Source organism: Balaenoptera borealis (assembly GCF_965194805.1).
Source record: "Balaenoptera borealis genome assembly, chromosome: 12".
Lineage (NCBI taxonomy): Eukaryota > Metazoa > Chordata > Mammalia > Artiodactyla > Balaenopteridae > Balaenoptera > Balaenoptera borealis.
The window spans coordinates 44,056,543-44,071,938 of record NC_138869.1 but is presented as its reverse complement, the minus strand read 5'-3'; the positions used below and the strand labels follow the sequence as shown (position 1 = coordinate 44,071,938).

General features: G+C 44.8%; 1 protein-coding gene across 4 annotated transcripts in view; it reads right to left on the bottom strand.

The window, feature by feature from the left end:
* The window catches only part of CDC25A (cell division cycle 25A), a 30,944-nt gene extending 16,588 nt beyond the window's left edge, over positions 1–14,356 (bottom strand). For 3 of the 4 annotated variants that reach the window (XM_082347397.1, XM_082347398.1, XM_082347399.1), the window contains exons 1-9: positions 13,433–14,353; positions 12,348–12,421; positions 10,796–10,838; positions 10,115–10,151; positions 9,509–9,610; positions 7,312–7,431; positions 3,721–3,855; positions 3,137–3,211; positions 280–453 (exon numbers count right to left, since the gene is read on the bottom strand). In XM_082347397.1, coding sequence (XP_082203523.1) covers positions 280–453; positions 3,137–3,211; positions 3,721–3,855; positions 7,312–7,431; positions 9,509–9,610; positions 10,115–10,151; positions 10,796–10,838; positions 12,348–12,421; positions 13,433–13,602 — 930 coding nt within the window. In that variant the 5' untranslated portion in view covers positions 13,603–14,353. Of the gene's footprint in view, positions 1–279; positions 454–3,136; positions 3,212–3,720; positions 3,856–7,311; positions 7,432–9,508; positions 9,611–10,114; positions 10,152–10,795; positions 10,839–12,347; positions 12,422–13,432 lie in introns of all 4 variants that reach the window. The other variant, XM_082347400.1, reaches the window with a different exon arrangement.
* Positions 14,357–15,396: the final 1,040 nt, after the last annotated feature.

The following is a 15,396-nucleotide window of genomic DNA, read 5'->3' as shown; positions in this document are numbered from 1 at the left end:
ATAATTGAAAAATCACTTGTCATACCAAGAACCAGGAAAATCTCAGCTTGAATAGGAAACGACAATCAACAGAAAGCCACACCAGAAACAGACGTTGGAATTGCCTGACAAGGATTTTAAACTGGCCATTATAAAAATGCTTCAACAGGCAATTATGAACATGATTGAAACAAATGAGAAACAAGAACAGCAAGTCTCAGCAAAGAATCAAATGAACATTTTAGAACTGAAAGATACAATATCACAGTCCTTGAGCAAAAAAGAACCTGCATAACTAACCTCCTGGGGCTTCTTTGGACTAGCTGCCTCTTCGGGACTGGCCCCAGCCACGCTCTTCCTCCGCTTCCTATTTCCACGTGGGGACTCCTCTTGCGATCGGTCTGTTCTTTTCAACGTTGACAGGATGGTGGAGCTACACGTGGAAGGGGAGTCAAACAGCTTGCAACGATTGCCCTTGGTGGGGGTGGGGGGGAAAGAGACCCATTTAATGTATTTCATTAACATACACTCACTTGAATGGTAAAGAGAATAGACCAAGGACTTCCTGGGATGGTTTAAGACTGATCCATCCTAAATTAGGAAACAGACACTGTCCATTTATCTAGTTCCTGGCACATTGTAGACACCAAGTCCCTGGTGTTCAATGAACATGTTCTAAAGCTGATATTATATGGAAATGAGGAAGACTATCCATGCCCTCAAAAGCCTACTGTCTGCACAGGGTCCTAAGAGTCAAATAACTGTTACCTACCTTCCAGCCAGGGACACATTTTTGGCTTCTTCTTCCCTTCTAGTTTATTACTTGCACTTTGCTCGAGCAGCTTGAACAGGCTTTAACAGCCCACCTTAATCCAGAAGGGTGTGAGGTAGCTGGATTATACTATAAATCAGAGCCAGTTAAGGTGGTAAAATAGAGTTGAGTCTAAGTTTGCAGGGGGCGGGGGTGCCTTCAAAACTGTGTTCAAAAGTCGTTCTCTCTACTTGGTTGTTTTTCTTTCTGGATTGTACCAGAGCATTTTAATTCAAGACTTACAAAGCCAAAGGAAATACAGGAAGATGTGCTATAGCACTTGATCTTTTAAAGACTAATTTCTCAGTTTGAGGGCAGCCCACCTGACTAGTGGTAGAGACAGTCTGACTTCAGCTCTCTAAACTCATCTCAGCCCGTTCACAACTCAGTGTTCCTTGGCAGGGCTTTTCCTTCTGTGCTGAATGCCCTTTCATACCCTGTAAACCACTCCCTTTCAAGCTGATACTAAAATTTCAGTGTTGCCTCTTCTTTGAAATGTTCCTGATAGTCCCCCAGCAAGTATGTCACTCCCACACTGGCTCTCCTAGAGACCAAGGATTTTCCCCTTATTTTTCTGAAGTTTATTTTAACAGAAGTTTATTTTAACAGTATGTTGTTCAGAAAAGTAAGGTCAGTTTTGTCTTGTTGTTGTTGTTTTTTACCTAGGAGAGCTGGAAGCATTTTTGGGAAGAGGGCCTACTGCTTTTAATAGGATCTCAGAGGAACTGTAAGCTCCTCAAGGGCAGAAACCCCAGTTCCAGCTCAGCCCCTGGCAATTGTAAGTCTACTATGATTGTGAAAGGAAACCCCTCACTGTGAAGGGCCCAGACATACTATTCATGATTTTTAAATCCAACTTATAAAACTGATAGCCATTTCCTAAGCATTCTCACACTGTATATAATTTTGTCTTTCAAAAGGACCTAGTAAATTTCATCATAACATTTGTATTGGGGTAGCCTATTCCCTCAAAGCTTTGCATATTAATCTACTATAATGTGTAAGTGGCTTCAAGACTGTAGTTCATTTGTTCCATATTTATAGTTCAGGGGCACTGATACTTAAAAATATACTTATCAATTTATATGTATACCTAAGGGTGTATAACTGTATTTGTATTGTGATACTATCTCACTTTCCCTAGGTGTTTGCATAAATGAGGATATGTTCCTGTACAGGCACAGCCTTGCGTCTGACTTTGTTTGAAAGTGTCCCTGATGGAAACAGAAGTCTATAGTCTATATAGATAGGTGGGTATTTAAAAAAATATATAGAGAGAGAGAGAGAGAGAAAGAGACATTTTGTGAGTTACTGTTGTTTGCCAAGTGTGCTGATGCTAAGGAATGTAAATAAATGAGAAGGATATTAAAAAAGTAAACAAACAAACAACAACAAAAAAAGTAAACAGTCTTCAGACTAAAGGCTTCAGATTGAGAAGGTTTTTTCAGGGAATTCCCTGGCAGTCTAGTGGTTAGGATTCGGCGCTTTCAATCCCTGGTCGGGGAACTAAGATCCTGCAAGCCGCGCAGCGAGGCCAAAAAAAAAAGACTAATTAATTCCTCTTCAAATGAAGCCTTTCTGTCCCAACTTTTTCAACCAGTCCATAATATCTATCACAGTCTGAGTCTCCTCCTTCTACTGGGTGTTCTCTGAATGTGCTCCAGTCTCTCCACATTCTCTCAGCTGTGGAAAGTAAAACAATATGGTAGTCCAGTGTGTTCTCTCCTTCCCCATCAGAATAGGGCAGGGCTAGCATCTCCTTTTTCTGTTCTGGGCCAGGGTTCTCCAGTCAACACTCTTAAGGAAGGATAGCGCTATCTGCTACAGGGCCATCGGCTGGGTGGGTACAGATGGTACCTGTAGCAGAAGTCTTTCTATTCCTGCTGCCTGAGATCAAATTCCTTGTCAGATACAAACTGCTCACCCATGAAGCTGTCAGTTAAAATCTAAGCTGATACCAAATCTGACAGAGTTTGAGAATAACTGAGTCTCTTAAGTTCAATTTAGCAGATATTTTCCAGCATTATCCAGTGATCTTAAAGAAGTTAATAGAGAGGTCAGAGTTGTATAGAAAAGACATTAACTGACCAAGAACAGTTGAGATGAACTAGAAATTATAAAAACAAGAACTGCATGCATTTTATATTACCCAGACTTCCTCACACACCAATGAGGACAAAAACAAAAACAAAAAAACTCCAAACAAACAAACTTGAAAAAACAGTGTGCATTAACACCAGGAAACACTAGCGACCAGTCAAGGGAAAGGCCCATAGACCCAACCACAGGATCTCAAAAGAAACAATTTTGATTCCTGTGGCTCCCTCTAGACACACCAGGACTTACCAGGTTTGTAGTTCTTCTCATGACAAGGGGAGCTGTCCAGAGGCTTGCCATGCAGGACGGCGTCTCTTCATCATTCTAAACAAAGAAAAACTGTCACAAAGGTCCAGCAGAGACAACATTAGTTTAAATGCTTTAGAATTCTTCCTGCAGAATACCAGAAAGACCTGGATAGGAAGCATTCTAATGTTCACCCCCTTCCCCGTCCCCAACATTTTAAGGTCAGAAAAGAGTAACACTTAACAGTCCCGGTATCTGAGCATAGCTAAAGGTATGCCCCTGAGGGGCCGTGAGGAGGCACCCTGTTCTCCTCAGCTTTACACCACGTGGCAGATATTCTTCCACTGTTCCTGATTCATATCTCTTGCCAGAAAAATGGATTGTCAGCTCCTTCAGGGTAAGAAGGATCACATCAGTGTCTTCATTTGAACTCCTCCATAGGATTTAATCAGGCTAGAAGCAGAGTCTCAATAAATTCCCAACAAATGAATAAAAATATCCGCCAGTTGGGGGATCACTGTTCTTTTTCAGATGACTTCTCTCCAGGGTAGTTGTAAAATGGATGGGAAAACACACACACATAGTACCTTCAGATTCTCTCCATCGAGAAGATCCATGAAGCCATCATCCTCATCAGACAAATTGGCAGTCACAGGTGACTGGGGCATAAAAAAAGGAGTGAAATGCCCTGGTTCACTGCCATCTCTTTCGTTTGAGGAAAGCTACAAGACAGAATTCATGGCTTGTTAATAAATAATCAGCTTTGATTTCCTTGGATGGGTCACTAGTTTTTAGGAGGAAAACATATTTCTTTACTGATTCTTTATTTATTTATTTATGGCTGTGTTGGGTCTTCGTTTCTGTGCGAGGGCTTTCTCTAGTTGTGGCAAGCGGGGGCCACTCTTCATCGCGGTGCGCGGGCCTCTCACTGTCGCGACCTCTCTTGTTGCGGAGCACAGGCTCCAGACGCGCAGGCTCAGTAGTTGTGGCACACGGGCTTAGTTGCTCCGCGGCATGTGGGATCTTCCCAGACCAGGGCTCGAACCCATGTCCCCTGCATTGGCAGGCAGATTCTCTACCACTGCGCCACCAGGGAAGCCCCGAAAACATATTTCTTGTAAGAAGCTTTAGCAGCTCTAATCAAAGGAAAATGAAACCTAAGATTATAAATGAATTGATGTCCACACTCAGTTCTGAGTAGAGTCAGGCCAAGTAGTCTTCACAAAGAACTCTCCCCAGGAGCAATTCACCTTACAGTGAGATCTGGGGCTAGCCTCTTGTGAAGGGCAAGGTTTGTTTTTTCTGAGGATTATAATTGGTGAACAGGGATCAGCATGGGGGTTGTGACGAAGTGATAATCTGCTAAAATGAGGAAGGGTGAGAAGATACCAAGTCTCTACGGAAACCACAAAATGGACTAGAGAATGCTTCTGTAACTCCAGTTCTGACAGAGGGATATAAAGTCAAGAAAGTTCTAGAAAGTCCATCCTAGGGACTTCTCTGGTGGTCCAGTGGTTAAGAATCCACCTTCCAATGCAGGGGATGCAGGTTCGATCCCTGGTTGGGGAACTAAGATCCCACATGCCATGGGGCAACTAAGCCCGAACGCCACAACTAGAGAGCCCACGTGTCGCAAACTACAGAGCCCACGCGCTCTGGAGCCTGTGTGCTGCAACTAGAGAGAAGCCTGCAAGCTGCAACGAAAGATCCCACATGCCGCAACAAAGAAAGTCCATCCTAGACTTGGAACTGGAATTTAAATGACAGCTGCTCAGTTTTAACTGAGGAATTACTTGTGCCAGACACTAGGATATAACCTTTTCTGTATAATCCCATTTAAGCCTCACAATACACTAAGGGTAGTTAATCCTTTTCTTTTTATTTAACAAATCAGGAAACCGATGCTTAAGAGAGGTTACCAAGATCACACAGCTCACCTGTTTGACCACAAAGCCCAAGCTTTTCTCCCCACTATACCCTCCCTAGGAGAGACCATTCCTGGAGTCAAAATATAGAGTATATCTCATTAGGCAACCCTATCTTGTTTTTCAGGTAAAACCCCCATTATAAAATGAATATATATTTAGTATAGAAAATTTATAAAAACCACTCAAAAATCTACCATCTAGAGATAAACACTGCTAATACAAACATTGATGATAATGAATTATTTCTTTTCCAGGTACTTCCCAAAGCCAGGAAAAAAGTTCAGAGATAGATTTTTTTCTCTCCCATAGCAACGAATCTCTTTGGGGTATGAATGCATTAATCCTCAAGCAGCCCTCTGGTTTTCTCAGTAGATACCTCACCTAGAGGTCCTCTCTGCAGCTGGCCTACTCTGGGTTCAGGCACTAGCTTTGCTTCACAATATAAAACAAGTTCTGGGTTGCCTCTCATCCTCCACAAGTGTACCTGAGCACACCTTGGGCACACTGGCAGTTTTTCAGCGAGCAGAGCCTAGGAGCAGATAACTCTATCATGGGGCAGCATCCACTGAAGGCTCACACTATGGTATAATACCAATTTTTGTAACCCAGCTTCTGGCGTCCCCAGGTGCAGATATGCTATAGAAAATGACAATCTCTGGACAGGAACTAATTCTTTCTCCATGATTCCTACACCAAGAAGCCATTATGAGGAAATATAGATGGTGCTTGGAGACTAAAAGCAAGGATACAAAAGAACTACCCTCTGGGACTTCCCTGGTGGTCCAGTGGTTAAGAATCCACCTTCTAATGCAGGGGACTCAGGTTCAATGCCTGGTCCGGGAACTAACATCCCACATGCCACAGGGCAACTAACCCCGCACGCTCTAGAGCCCACGTGCCACAACTAGAGAGCTCACGTGCTACAACTACTGAGCTCACACACTCTGGAGCCTGTGTACCACAACTAGAGAGCCCACGTGCCGCAACTAGAGAGCCCACGTGCCGCAACTAGAGAGCCCACGTGCCATAACTAGAGAGTCTGTGCACTGCAACTACTGAGCCCGCATGCCACAACTAGAGAGAAGCCCCGTGTGCCGCAACAAAAGATCCCACACGCCACAACAAAGATACTATATGCCGCAACTAAGACCCAATGCAGCCAAATGAATAAATAAATATTTTTAAAAGAAGAAAGAAAGAAAGAAATACCCTCTGACATGATCAAAAGCCAAACCACTGAGCTTAGCACTGGCTTTCTTTCAGTTTGTACCTTCAGCACCTACAATTAGGGATGGCCAAGTGATCACAGGAAACCCTGGTGCTGTGTTCTTCAGGTGTACACTAGAGATATTTAGTTTTGGACACCCAGCTCTCAAAGGGTTACTGTGTACTTGGGAATCAGCAGACTGTTTAATTCTGGTCTTCATTTATCTGTGTCCTTTGGAAAATTACCCAACCTCCCTGACCACACTTTCCCAATCTGTAAAGTGGGGTAATTCCAGGTACTTCAAAGGCTTATGAAGATTAAAGACAAGAAAACATAAATTGCTTTGTGCAAATGCTAGACAGAGTAGCAATACTAGCTGAACCTGAACCTCAGACCATAAGCCAGACTGGAAAGCTGTATTTTCAGATGCAAGTTCCCAGGAAAACCTGGAAACCGAATGTGGTCATTTTGCTCAAGTTGGGCCTCTCTAGTCCATAGCTGTCTGTCAGATCATCAGTAGGAAATTAGGAAGTAATGACAGTCTCTGGCAAGTAAATAACTGTGGGACAAGTGGCCCCAAATACTGTCAAGGAGCCTTATAGGCAATGGGTTCACTGGAATACATAATAGTTCTTAATAAACCAAGTTTGGAAGAAGACAAGTGCTCTCTCCAAACAAAATCACTCTGGGAAGTACCTCTCAGCATTCAGGACGCATCGTAAAAGACAAGTTTGAAGTAAGACGTATAACCCCACCATACATACATTCAGAAGAATGACCCAGGATGCCTGCAGAATTCCCATAATTGACAAGGTCAAATATTCCTTGCTCAAGTCCAATATTTCAAACATATCACCTCTCACTCTGCTCCTGCCTGTCTGCTCTCCAGACACAGCAGAAACACCAAAAATGTGAGTCTAGTTTCAAAAAAACAAAGTCAAGGTAAAGACAGCAAGAGCTGCTGCTTCAACTCCAGGTTAAAGAGGGTGCTTTCATCTCTTCCCATCAGGAACTCCCAGGACTGTGAAAGCCAGAGCACATACCATCCGAGCTGGGGCAGAGTTCTGCCTCTGTGTGAAGAGATCTTTACCCTCCTGCAGTCCATGAGCATGCAGGCAGCCTCGAGATGCAGGTCTTACTGGCTTCTTAAACTCAAAGGCTTCCTGCAAGACAGTATAAGTTGAGACATCATCCACTGTCTATGAAAACCAGCTCTAGGGTCTCGGCTATAGCTTCAGGAGACAAGCAAGGGAGTGGGTATTGATCACCTGCCTCCAAACCCATTTCTGATCTAATTCCAATACTGGATCTGTGTAATTAAGAATTTCAAAGATTCTGTCAAAAGCTAACTTCTAATACAGCACTTTTTTCTCTTACCACAAACACTTTATTTCCTAATAAACACATGAGTATCTGCCAGGTACACAAAACACTATGAGTTAAAAACTAAATCAACAACTTTCTATCAACTATACTTCAATTTAAAAAAACTTTCTAAAATCGAAAGCAATTTCATTTCAATATAATTGAATAGGAATAAAAACTTTTCAGTCTAAACTTAAAAGAGGCCTTTATATTTTCCATCTTCTTTCTACCAATAGGAGATAATTAAGTGGAAAACACTTAAAGTTACTGCTTTCCATACTAAAAGCAATGGGGGAAAAAAAACTAACGACAACATCATGACTATAGCTAACACTTCTGGATGATAAGAGAGTAAATCCTAAGAGTCCTCATCACAAGGAGAAAAGTTTCCCTTTTTCCTTTCTTTTCCTTTTACTGTATCTATATGAGAAGATGGATGTTAGTTGAACCTACTGAGGTAATCATTTCGCAATACATGTAAATCAAGCCATCATACTGTATGCCTTAAATTTACAGTGATACCTGTCAATTATTTCTCAATAAAATGAGAAAAAAAAACCAAAAACCCTTCTGGTTTATTCAACCACATGGATGAATCTCACATAATGTTGAGTGAAAGCCAGAAGTGATAGAATACAAACTGTATGATTTCATTTACTTAAAGTTTAGCACTAATAATTCCCCTACCCTAAAATATCCACTGAAGAACTTGTTAAGCACAGCTAACATCACAGAGTATTTACATGCCCATACAGTGCTTTCAGTGCATTAACTCATTTATCCATCCGATCATCCCCACTTTACAGATGAGGAAACTAGGCCCATAGGTTAAGTGATGTGCTGAGAGATCTGGCTTCGTAACCCGACTGGACAACTCCAGAGCAAGAGCTCTTTAACCTATGCTGTTTCCCCTCCAGAATGAAGCTCCAAGCAGGCAACCCTGGGAGAAGCCAACCTGGGGTTGTGGGGAGAGAGACCAGGCATGGGTACAATAGCGTTGGACTGTTTGGTTAAATGTACTACACAGAAGGAGACGTAGTGTTCTAAGCACTCAAGGCAGGAACTCATTTCTGTACTTCCCTCAGGACATCTTGCAAGTTGCCAAAGGAATCACTGGGAGAGTTCATGGAAGCAGTAGGTTCTGGAAGTATTAAGTCCAGAAGATTATAAGAAGTATGAAATGTGGCATTTTAGCAGGGGATGAAGAAGGGGAGAAAATAGATGTGGAAATACAGTGAGAAAGAAGACTGGGAAAGTTGAGCTGATTCACTGAATTCTTTTGGTGCCTACTCTGTGCAAGGGGCCCCGCCAGGTGTGAGAAAAGCCAGGCCAGGGTGTTCTTGGACTTTTGGCTGCACTACCCCAACTCACCCTCTAAGCTACCATTTCAGTTACTCTGAGATCCCCTGGGACTTGTTGGCTCTGTTCTTTCAAATACTGTCAAGAAGCCTTTCCCTAAACTTCTAACTCATCCCAGGGTCAGCACAAAGAAGCAAGGAAGGCCTGGCCAGACCCTTCCAGATAAAGTGTTCATGGATATAATTCCTCCTCAGAGCTACCTTCTGAGCAACTCCTACTTGCCAGGAACCATTTGAAATGCTTTATCTACATTATCCTTATTTAATTCCCACAATAATCCTACAAGGGACTGTTACTCCTATTTCACAAAGAAACAAAGAAGCCTAAAAAAAGCCAAGGTCACAGCTAGCAAGCAGCAGGATTCAAATCTAGGTTTTTCTGACTCCAAAGACCATCATGACTTTGGTGAAGGTTTAGTCTCCCAGGAAGCAGCCAGCCCAGCTACTTCTCCATAAGCCACAGACACTTGTGGGTTTGACCTCTGCCCCCAGGGGAGTAGATTAATGCCACACTCACATTTTCCTTGTTCTCATCCTGGTCAATTAGCTGAAAGACATCATGGTCAAGAGAATCAGAATGGCTCCTCTTCAGAGCTGGGCTACACCCCAAGAGCTTCTGCTATCAAAGTGAAAAGAGGAATTAGGGTACATAAATGAAAATTCAATGGAAACTCAGTTCTAAAAGAAAAAACATATGGTGGTGGTGGGTTGGGGAGACCTAGCCCCTCATACACTGCAGTGGGTAACCAGTAAATGTGGCTAGGGCTCCACCTTGCGAGAACACAAGATAGAAGTTCCCACTACATGGATTTACACCTAACTTCACAACGTCTACAGCCCTCTCAGCAAGGACTTAGGTACCAAATCAACCCCAAAATAACATCACTTACATAAAAAGAACCCCCTTCCTGGTTGGATAAAACTCTAATAGTTAGAGATGGAAGAAAAAGCCCTCAAGAATTAGCCACTATTGAAGTTGCTTTAGGTAGAGTGTTTTGAATGTTTATGAGACAAAGTAAGGAAAAGCAGTCTGTATAAATTAAGGTCTACTATCAAGGTTATACTGGTAGCTAAGGGGCAGATAATAGGTATTGGCTCAAAATAAACAAGGGAACTAACTTACAGGCAGGGAATTTATTCTCCTCATGGAATTTTCAAGGCTGCAGTGAAATCAGAAAGTAAATAATGAGAATAAAGCAAGTAAAGAGGTATATATATTAGCAGATGCAAACCTACAGTTTGGTGGGGTGAGGGGAGAGTCAAACATTCCCATTTTAGGCAAGATGGAAGAATAGATTTCTGAAGCTGTCCTGTTCTCATAAGCATCCCCACTGCTGGGTTTCTAGTGAAAAAAGCAAGCCCAGGTCTTCTCTTAAAATATACACGTTCTAGGGCGTTCCCTGGTGGCCTAGTGGTTAGGATTCCGGGCTTTCACTGCCATGGTCCGGGTTCAATCCCTGGTCAGGAAACTGAGATCCAGCAAGCCCTGCGGCGCAGCAAAACAAAACAAAACAAAAAACAAACAAACAAAAGGTTCTCTTAAGACAATGATGTCAGAAGGCGGAGCAAGGATGTGGGTGAGACTGGAACAGAACACCAAAATTACAGCTAAAATAAAGGAAGGGAAGTTCTGAAAACCGCTGACACAAACTACTCATTCTCAAAAGATACCAGACTGTTTATAGGATCCAGGGGTCTTACTAGGGATAGCTAAATCCAGAGCTCCAGTCCAGAGCATGAAGAATTTCCTTAAAAAAATTAAACTTTCTCTAAGTACAAATATTTAAAAGCAGTGAATACATACTTTTCTTTACTATCCAAGGGCCCAGGAGAATCGAGACAGAAGCCTGTGGGAAATTAAAACAAACAAACAAACAAACAAAAAAACCTCTCAGGATTTAATACATGATACACCACTTTGTCATTGAAATAAATAAATAAAACTACTAGTACTGTTTCTTTAAGGCCATCAACAAAGGCTCATGGCTTGGACTTTTGCCAGAATTGAAGTTGAGTCTCCATGATTGCCAAAACTTCGTATTTGTAAAAGTCTAAATTTTCATAGTATACCTACTCATCCTTTCCTACTTGCAAATACCATCATGGAAAATAGAATTTGAGGAGAGTGAATTAAACCAAACCTCATGACTTATTTACAAAACAGAAACAGACTCACAGATGTAGAAAACAAACTTATGGTTACCAAAGAGGAAAGGAGGAGGTGGAGGGGATAAATTAGGAGTTTGGGATTAGCAGATACAAACTACATATAAAACAGATAAACAACAAGGTCCTACTGTATAGCACAGGGAACTATATATATTCAATATCTTGTAATAACCTATAATGAAAAAGAACTATATATATGTATAACTAAATCACTTTGCTGTACACCAGAAACTAACACAACATTGTAAATCAACTATACTTCAATCAAAAAAAAAAAAAAAAGTTCCTAAACCAAACCTCATGATTGCTTCGTTATTCAGATAGAGGTTACCCAGGCTAACTTTCTGTGAGTTCCAACCATGGAAAGAATAGGTACCCGTTTTCTGGAATAGTTTTGATTTCAAATATCTTATATCCTGTCAGATCATGTGCACAACTCAGGGGGTTGGAAAATACAATTATGTCCTCTGACAAGCAAGGCAAGTATTTATTGCCTTCAACAAAATAACATCAAGTGAGGTGCTCAACTCACCAACAGCAGCAGAATAGAGGAGACACTGCTCAGCGTGGCCCAGAGCCACCAGGGCCTGCCTAGCACACACCTTTCCTCCATGATGTCTAAATAATCGTACAGGAAGTTAGGTGTTACCGGTCCTGACATTCTCCCTTGCCACACTGCCACAATCCTATCCCTGGCTCTTAAGAAGCCTACATTTTAAGACTTTTGTTCTTGCAGTTCCCTAACCTAAAGCATCTGTGCAAATATACCTTGCAGTAACATGAACTTACAAATTACAATAAAATGCACTGGCACAGTTTCTCCATAGCAGGCTCAATGAAATAATTTCATTATACTTCCAATAATTTGACGCAGCATTTTAACCAATAAGATTTCCTGAATGCCACGTAGAGTGGTATGGTTAATTTCACACTACTACTCATCCTCAACACCAAGCACAAACCACCTCCTTGTGGCCACTTGACACGTTTCTTCTCTTCATAAACTGCCACAGGGGCTCCTTTGTACTGTTGTTAAGGGTGTTTGTCACTCAATGCCGGACTTTTCTGTTTACTATCTCAACTCACCAAACTAAGTTTCTAGGTGAAAGCGCACATTTCAGCAAATTCCAAGTATTGCTTCCCACACGGCAGACACATGATAAAAATGTTTAAGACTAAAAGAATACCTGAATCAGTTGATTCGGAGGAGCCCATTCTCTGCAGACTGCTATTCCTCACCTCCAGTGGCTGTTCATACTCACTGAAACCAAGAAAAGTAACTCTCTCTATAGCTCTAGGACATAATTAAAAGGTTACATACAGGAGACAGGCCATGACATGGCAAGTGGCCATGCTGCCATCAACCATCATTACTTTTAGGCCACACCACGGAACACTTGGACACCCAGAACACCCAGTTAGCACTTGAGCATAAAAGGAGATGAGAAAAGAGTGGGTTGGCATGGCCTGGGTCACACTATAGGACAGGACGACAAAGATGACTATTGGAGTATTTCCTGAAATGAGAGCATGTGTTCTAGGTACTGAGCTAGCAGCAGGAGTGAATAGGACAAGTTTCTGCTTTTCAGAGATTGGAAAAGACATGTGCTTATTTAGAAAATGTGACGTCCAAGATTGAAGAGAAAGCAGTTTCACCAGAAAAACGGTGGGATGCATTTTTTGCAATAAGGAAAAGAGCAGGGAGATTTTGGGCATGGAAAGTTGAATAAAAAGACCTGGTCTTAGGAAAGCATCGGGGTGGACATCAGGAAGGTGCACGGGGCGAGGGATTGCGACGATTTTGCAAACGCCAAGAAAGAAAATGCCACGTCCCTTTGCTGAAAAGGAAACAAAGCTCACAGGAAACTAAGCTTCTACGAGGTGGTTCAGCAAAGGGTGGAAGTGAGCGCCTAGGAGGGCCTGCTCTTCCCGCGTGGAGGGAGATTTCAAAGAGCTTCCTGGGATAGGGACATAAGAGCACAGGGCAATCTGAAAGGGGTGGCGAAGGTGGGGAGTCGGGGCCGACCCCACCCCCTACCGGGCCCGGCTCGGGGCTGAGGGCGGCCCTGGAGGGTCCGAACGGCCTCTCCCGCCCAACATTCGGCCTGGCGGGGGGGGCGGGTGCACATGGCAGGCCCCCGCCGGTGGGGCCGCCCCCAAGCGGCGGAAAGGCAGGTCTCGCTCTTCTCCCGGCCGGTTTCCCGGCCCGATCTACCCGAAAGCCGTCTGGGAGGCCAGCGGCCTGAGGCACCGCTCGTCGGTCCCTCCTCACCTGCCCAGTCCCTGCAGCTGGTCCATGGTGACCGTCAGGTTAGTGACAGGCGACAGGCCCCCGGCGGCTGGCGTGCTGAACAGCGCCTTCACGACGGGCTGAGGTGCGGGAGGGGGGCTGCAGGCGAAGAGCAGGCGGCGGCGGTGCGGTGGCTCCGGGCCCAGTTCCATGGCGGCGCCCTACCTCCCAGGGATCCTGCTCCCTCTTCCTCCGCCTCCGCCGCGCCCGCCCCGCCCCGCCCCGCCGGCACTGGCCTCGGCCGCGCGCCCCGCTGCCGGCGCCCGCGAGTCAAACACAAACACGACCCCGCGGTTCAGGGACGCGGCTGCCGCGGGCAAGCGAAGAGGACGGGTGGTGTCCGGACTCGGCAGGCGCCAGCCACAGGCTCGGGTGCTTCCCCTCACTCCGCGAGGCCGGCGGGCGGGCGCCGGCAACCTGAAGATTAAATCCAAACAAGCGGGGCAGGTCGGGGAGGGAGAGCGGCTAGAGCCGCGAGGCAATGGCCTGGTCTCACACTCTCTTCACTCTTCTTTCACTCTCTTGCCCAGCCCGGGAGTGCAGAAAACCAGGCCGACCTTCACCTCCCTCCCGGGCTGTCGCTGCCGAGGTGGCCTTTCGCGGTAATAGCTGCTCACTGGGGCCTGCCAATGCCCCGCCCTCCCTTTCCTAGTTGGCGCCAAACGGAATCCACCAATCAGTAACCAGTTCTCCTCCTCGCACAGGAATGGCAGCTAGGCTGGACCAATCAGAGCGGAAGAAGGAAACAGCTCGCGGGACTCCGCGAGGTCACCCCTCCTCAGAAAGGGGAGGGGCCTAGAGGGTACCTGAGCTCCTCCGAACCAGAGGGGCTCGGAGGTCAATGAAAACTCCCAGCTGAACCTGCGAGGCGCCGGGGGAGACCGGAAGGCCCCTCTTGACCCATTGCATGCTGGGAAGCGTAGTTTCCACAGCCAGCGGCAGTCCAGTCACTTCTTACCCCCGTTAAGCCGAAGCTGTATCGGCCTCCCCGTCCCGTGCTCCACAAGCTGAGGAAATGTGGAGGGTGGAGAAGGCCGTCCGGGCCCCTCTCCCACCCTGGGCCTCCAAGTCTAATTTTATCACGAGAGAGGGAAGTGAATGACCCAAGGACTGGGCTCTGCCTCCTGAACACCAGGGCCCAACTCTGGACCGCTGACTCCTGTCCAGCCAGTAGTTCTGGCCATGAGCCGCTGACCACAAGACTTAACCCTACGGCCTGGACTGTGGGCCTCGGCACTGTTTGCTCACCTCCATTTTAGCTCTTGTATATTTTCTCAGAATCATTTCCTTCTCTCCCACCCTTTCTTACCTCATTTGGGATAGCAATACCGTAAATATAATAATAGCTAACGCTTATGTAGTGCTTAGGTCCCCGTGTTCCAAGGGCTTTATCTATTAATTTGTTTAATCCTTTTTAAAAAAATTTTTTTTATTTTTGGCTGCATTGGGTCTTCGTTGCTGCGCGCGGGCTTTCTCTAGTTGTGGGGAGCGGGGGCTACTCTTTGTTGCGGTGCACAGGCTTCTCACTGCAGTGGCTTCTCTTGTTGCTCTAGAGCGCAGGCTCAGTAGTTGTGGCGCACGGGCTCAGTAGTTGTGGCTCATGGGCTCTAGCGTGCAGGCTCAGTAGTTGTGGCACATGGGCTCAGTAGTTGTGGCTCACGGGCTCTAGAGCGCAGGCTCAGTAGTTGTGGCGCATGTGCTTAGTTGCTTCGCGGCATGTGGGATCTTCCTGGACCAGGGCTCGTACCCATGTCCCCTGCATTGGCAGACAGATTCTTAACCACTCTGCCACCAGGGAAGCCCTAATTCGTTTAATTCTTTTTTTTTTTTTTTTTTTTGGGTTTTTTTTTTTTTTTTTAAACCAAAGGCACATTTTGGCCAACCCAATTTTTTTTTTAATTTTATTAATTAATTAATTAATTAATTTTTTTATTTATGGCTGTGTT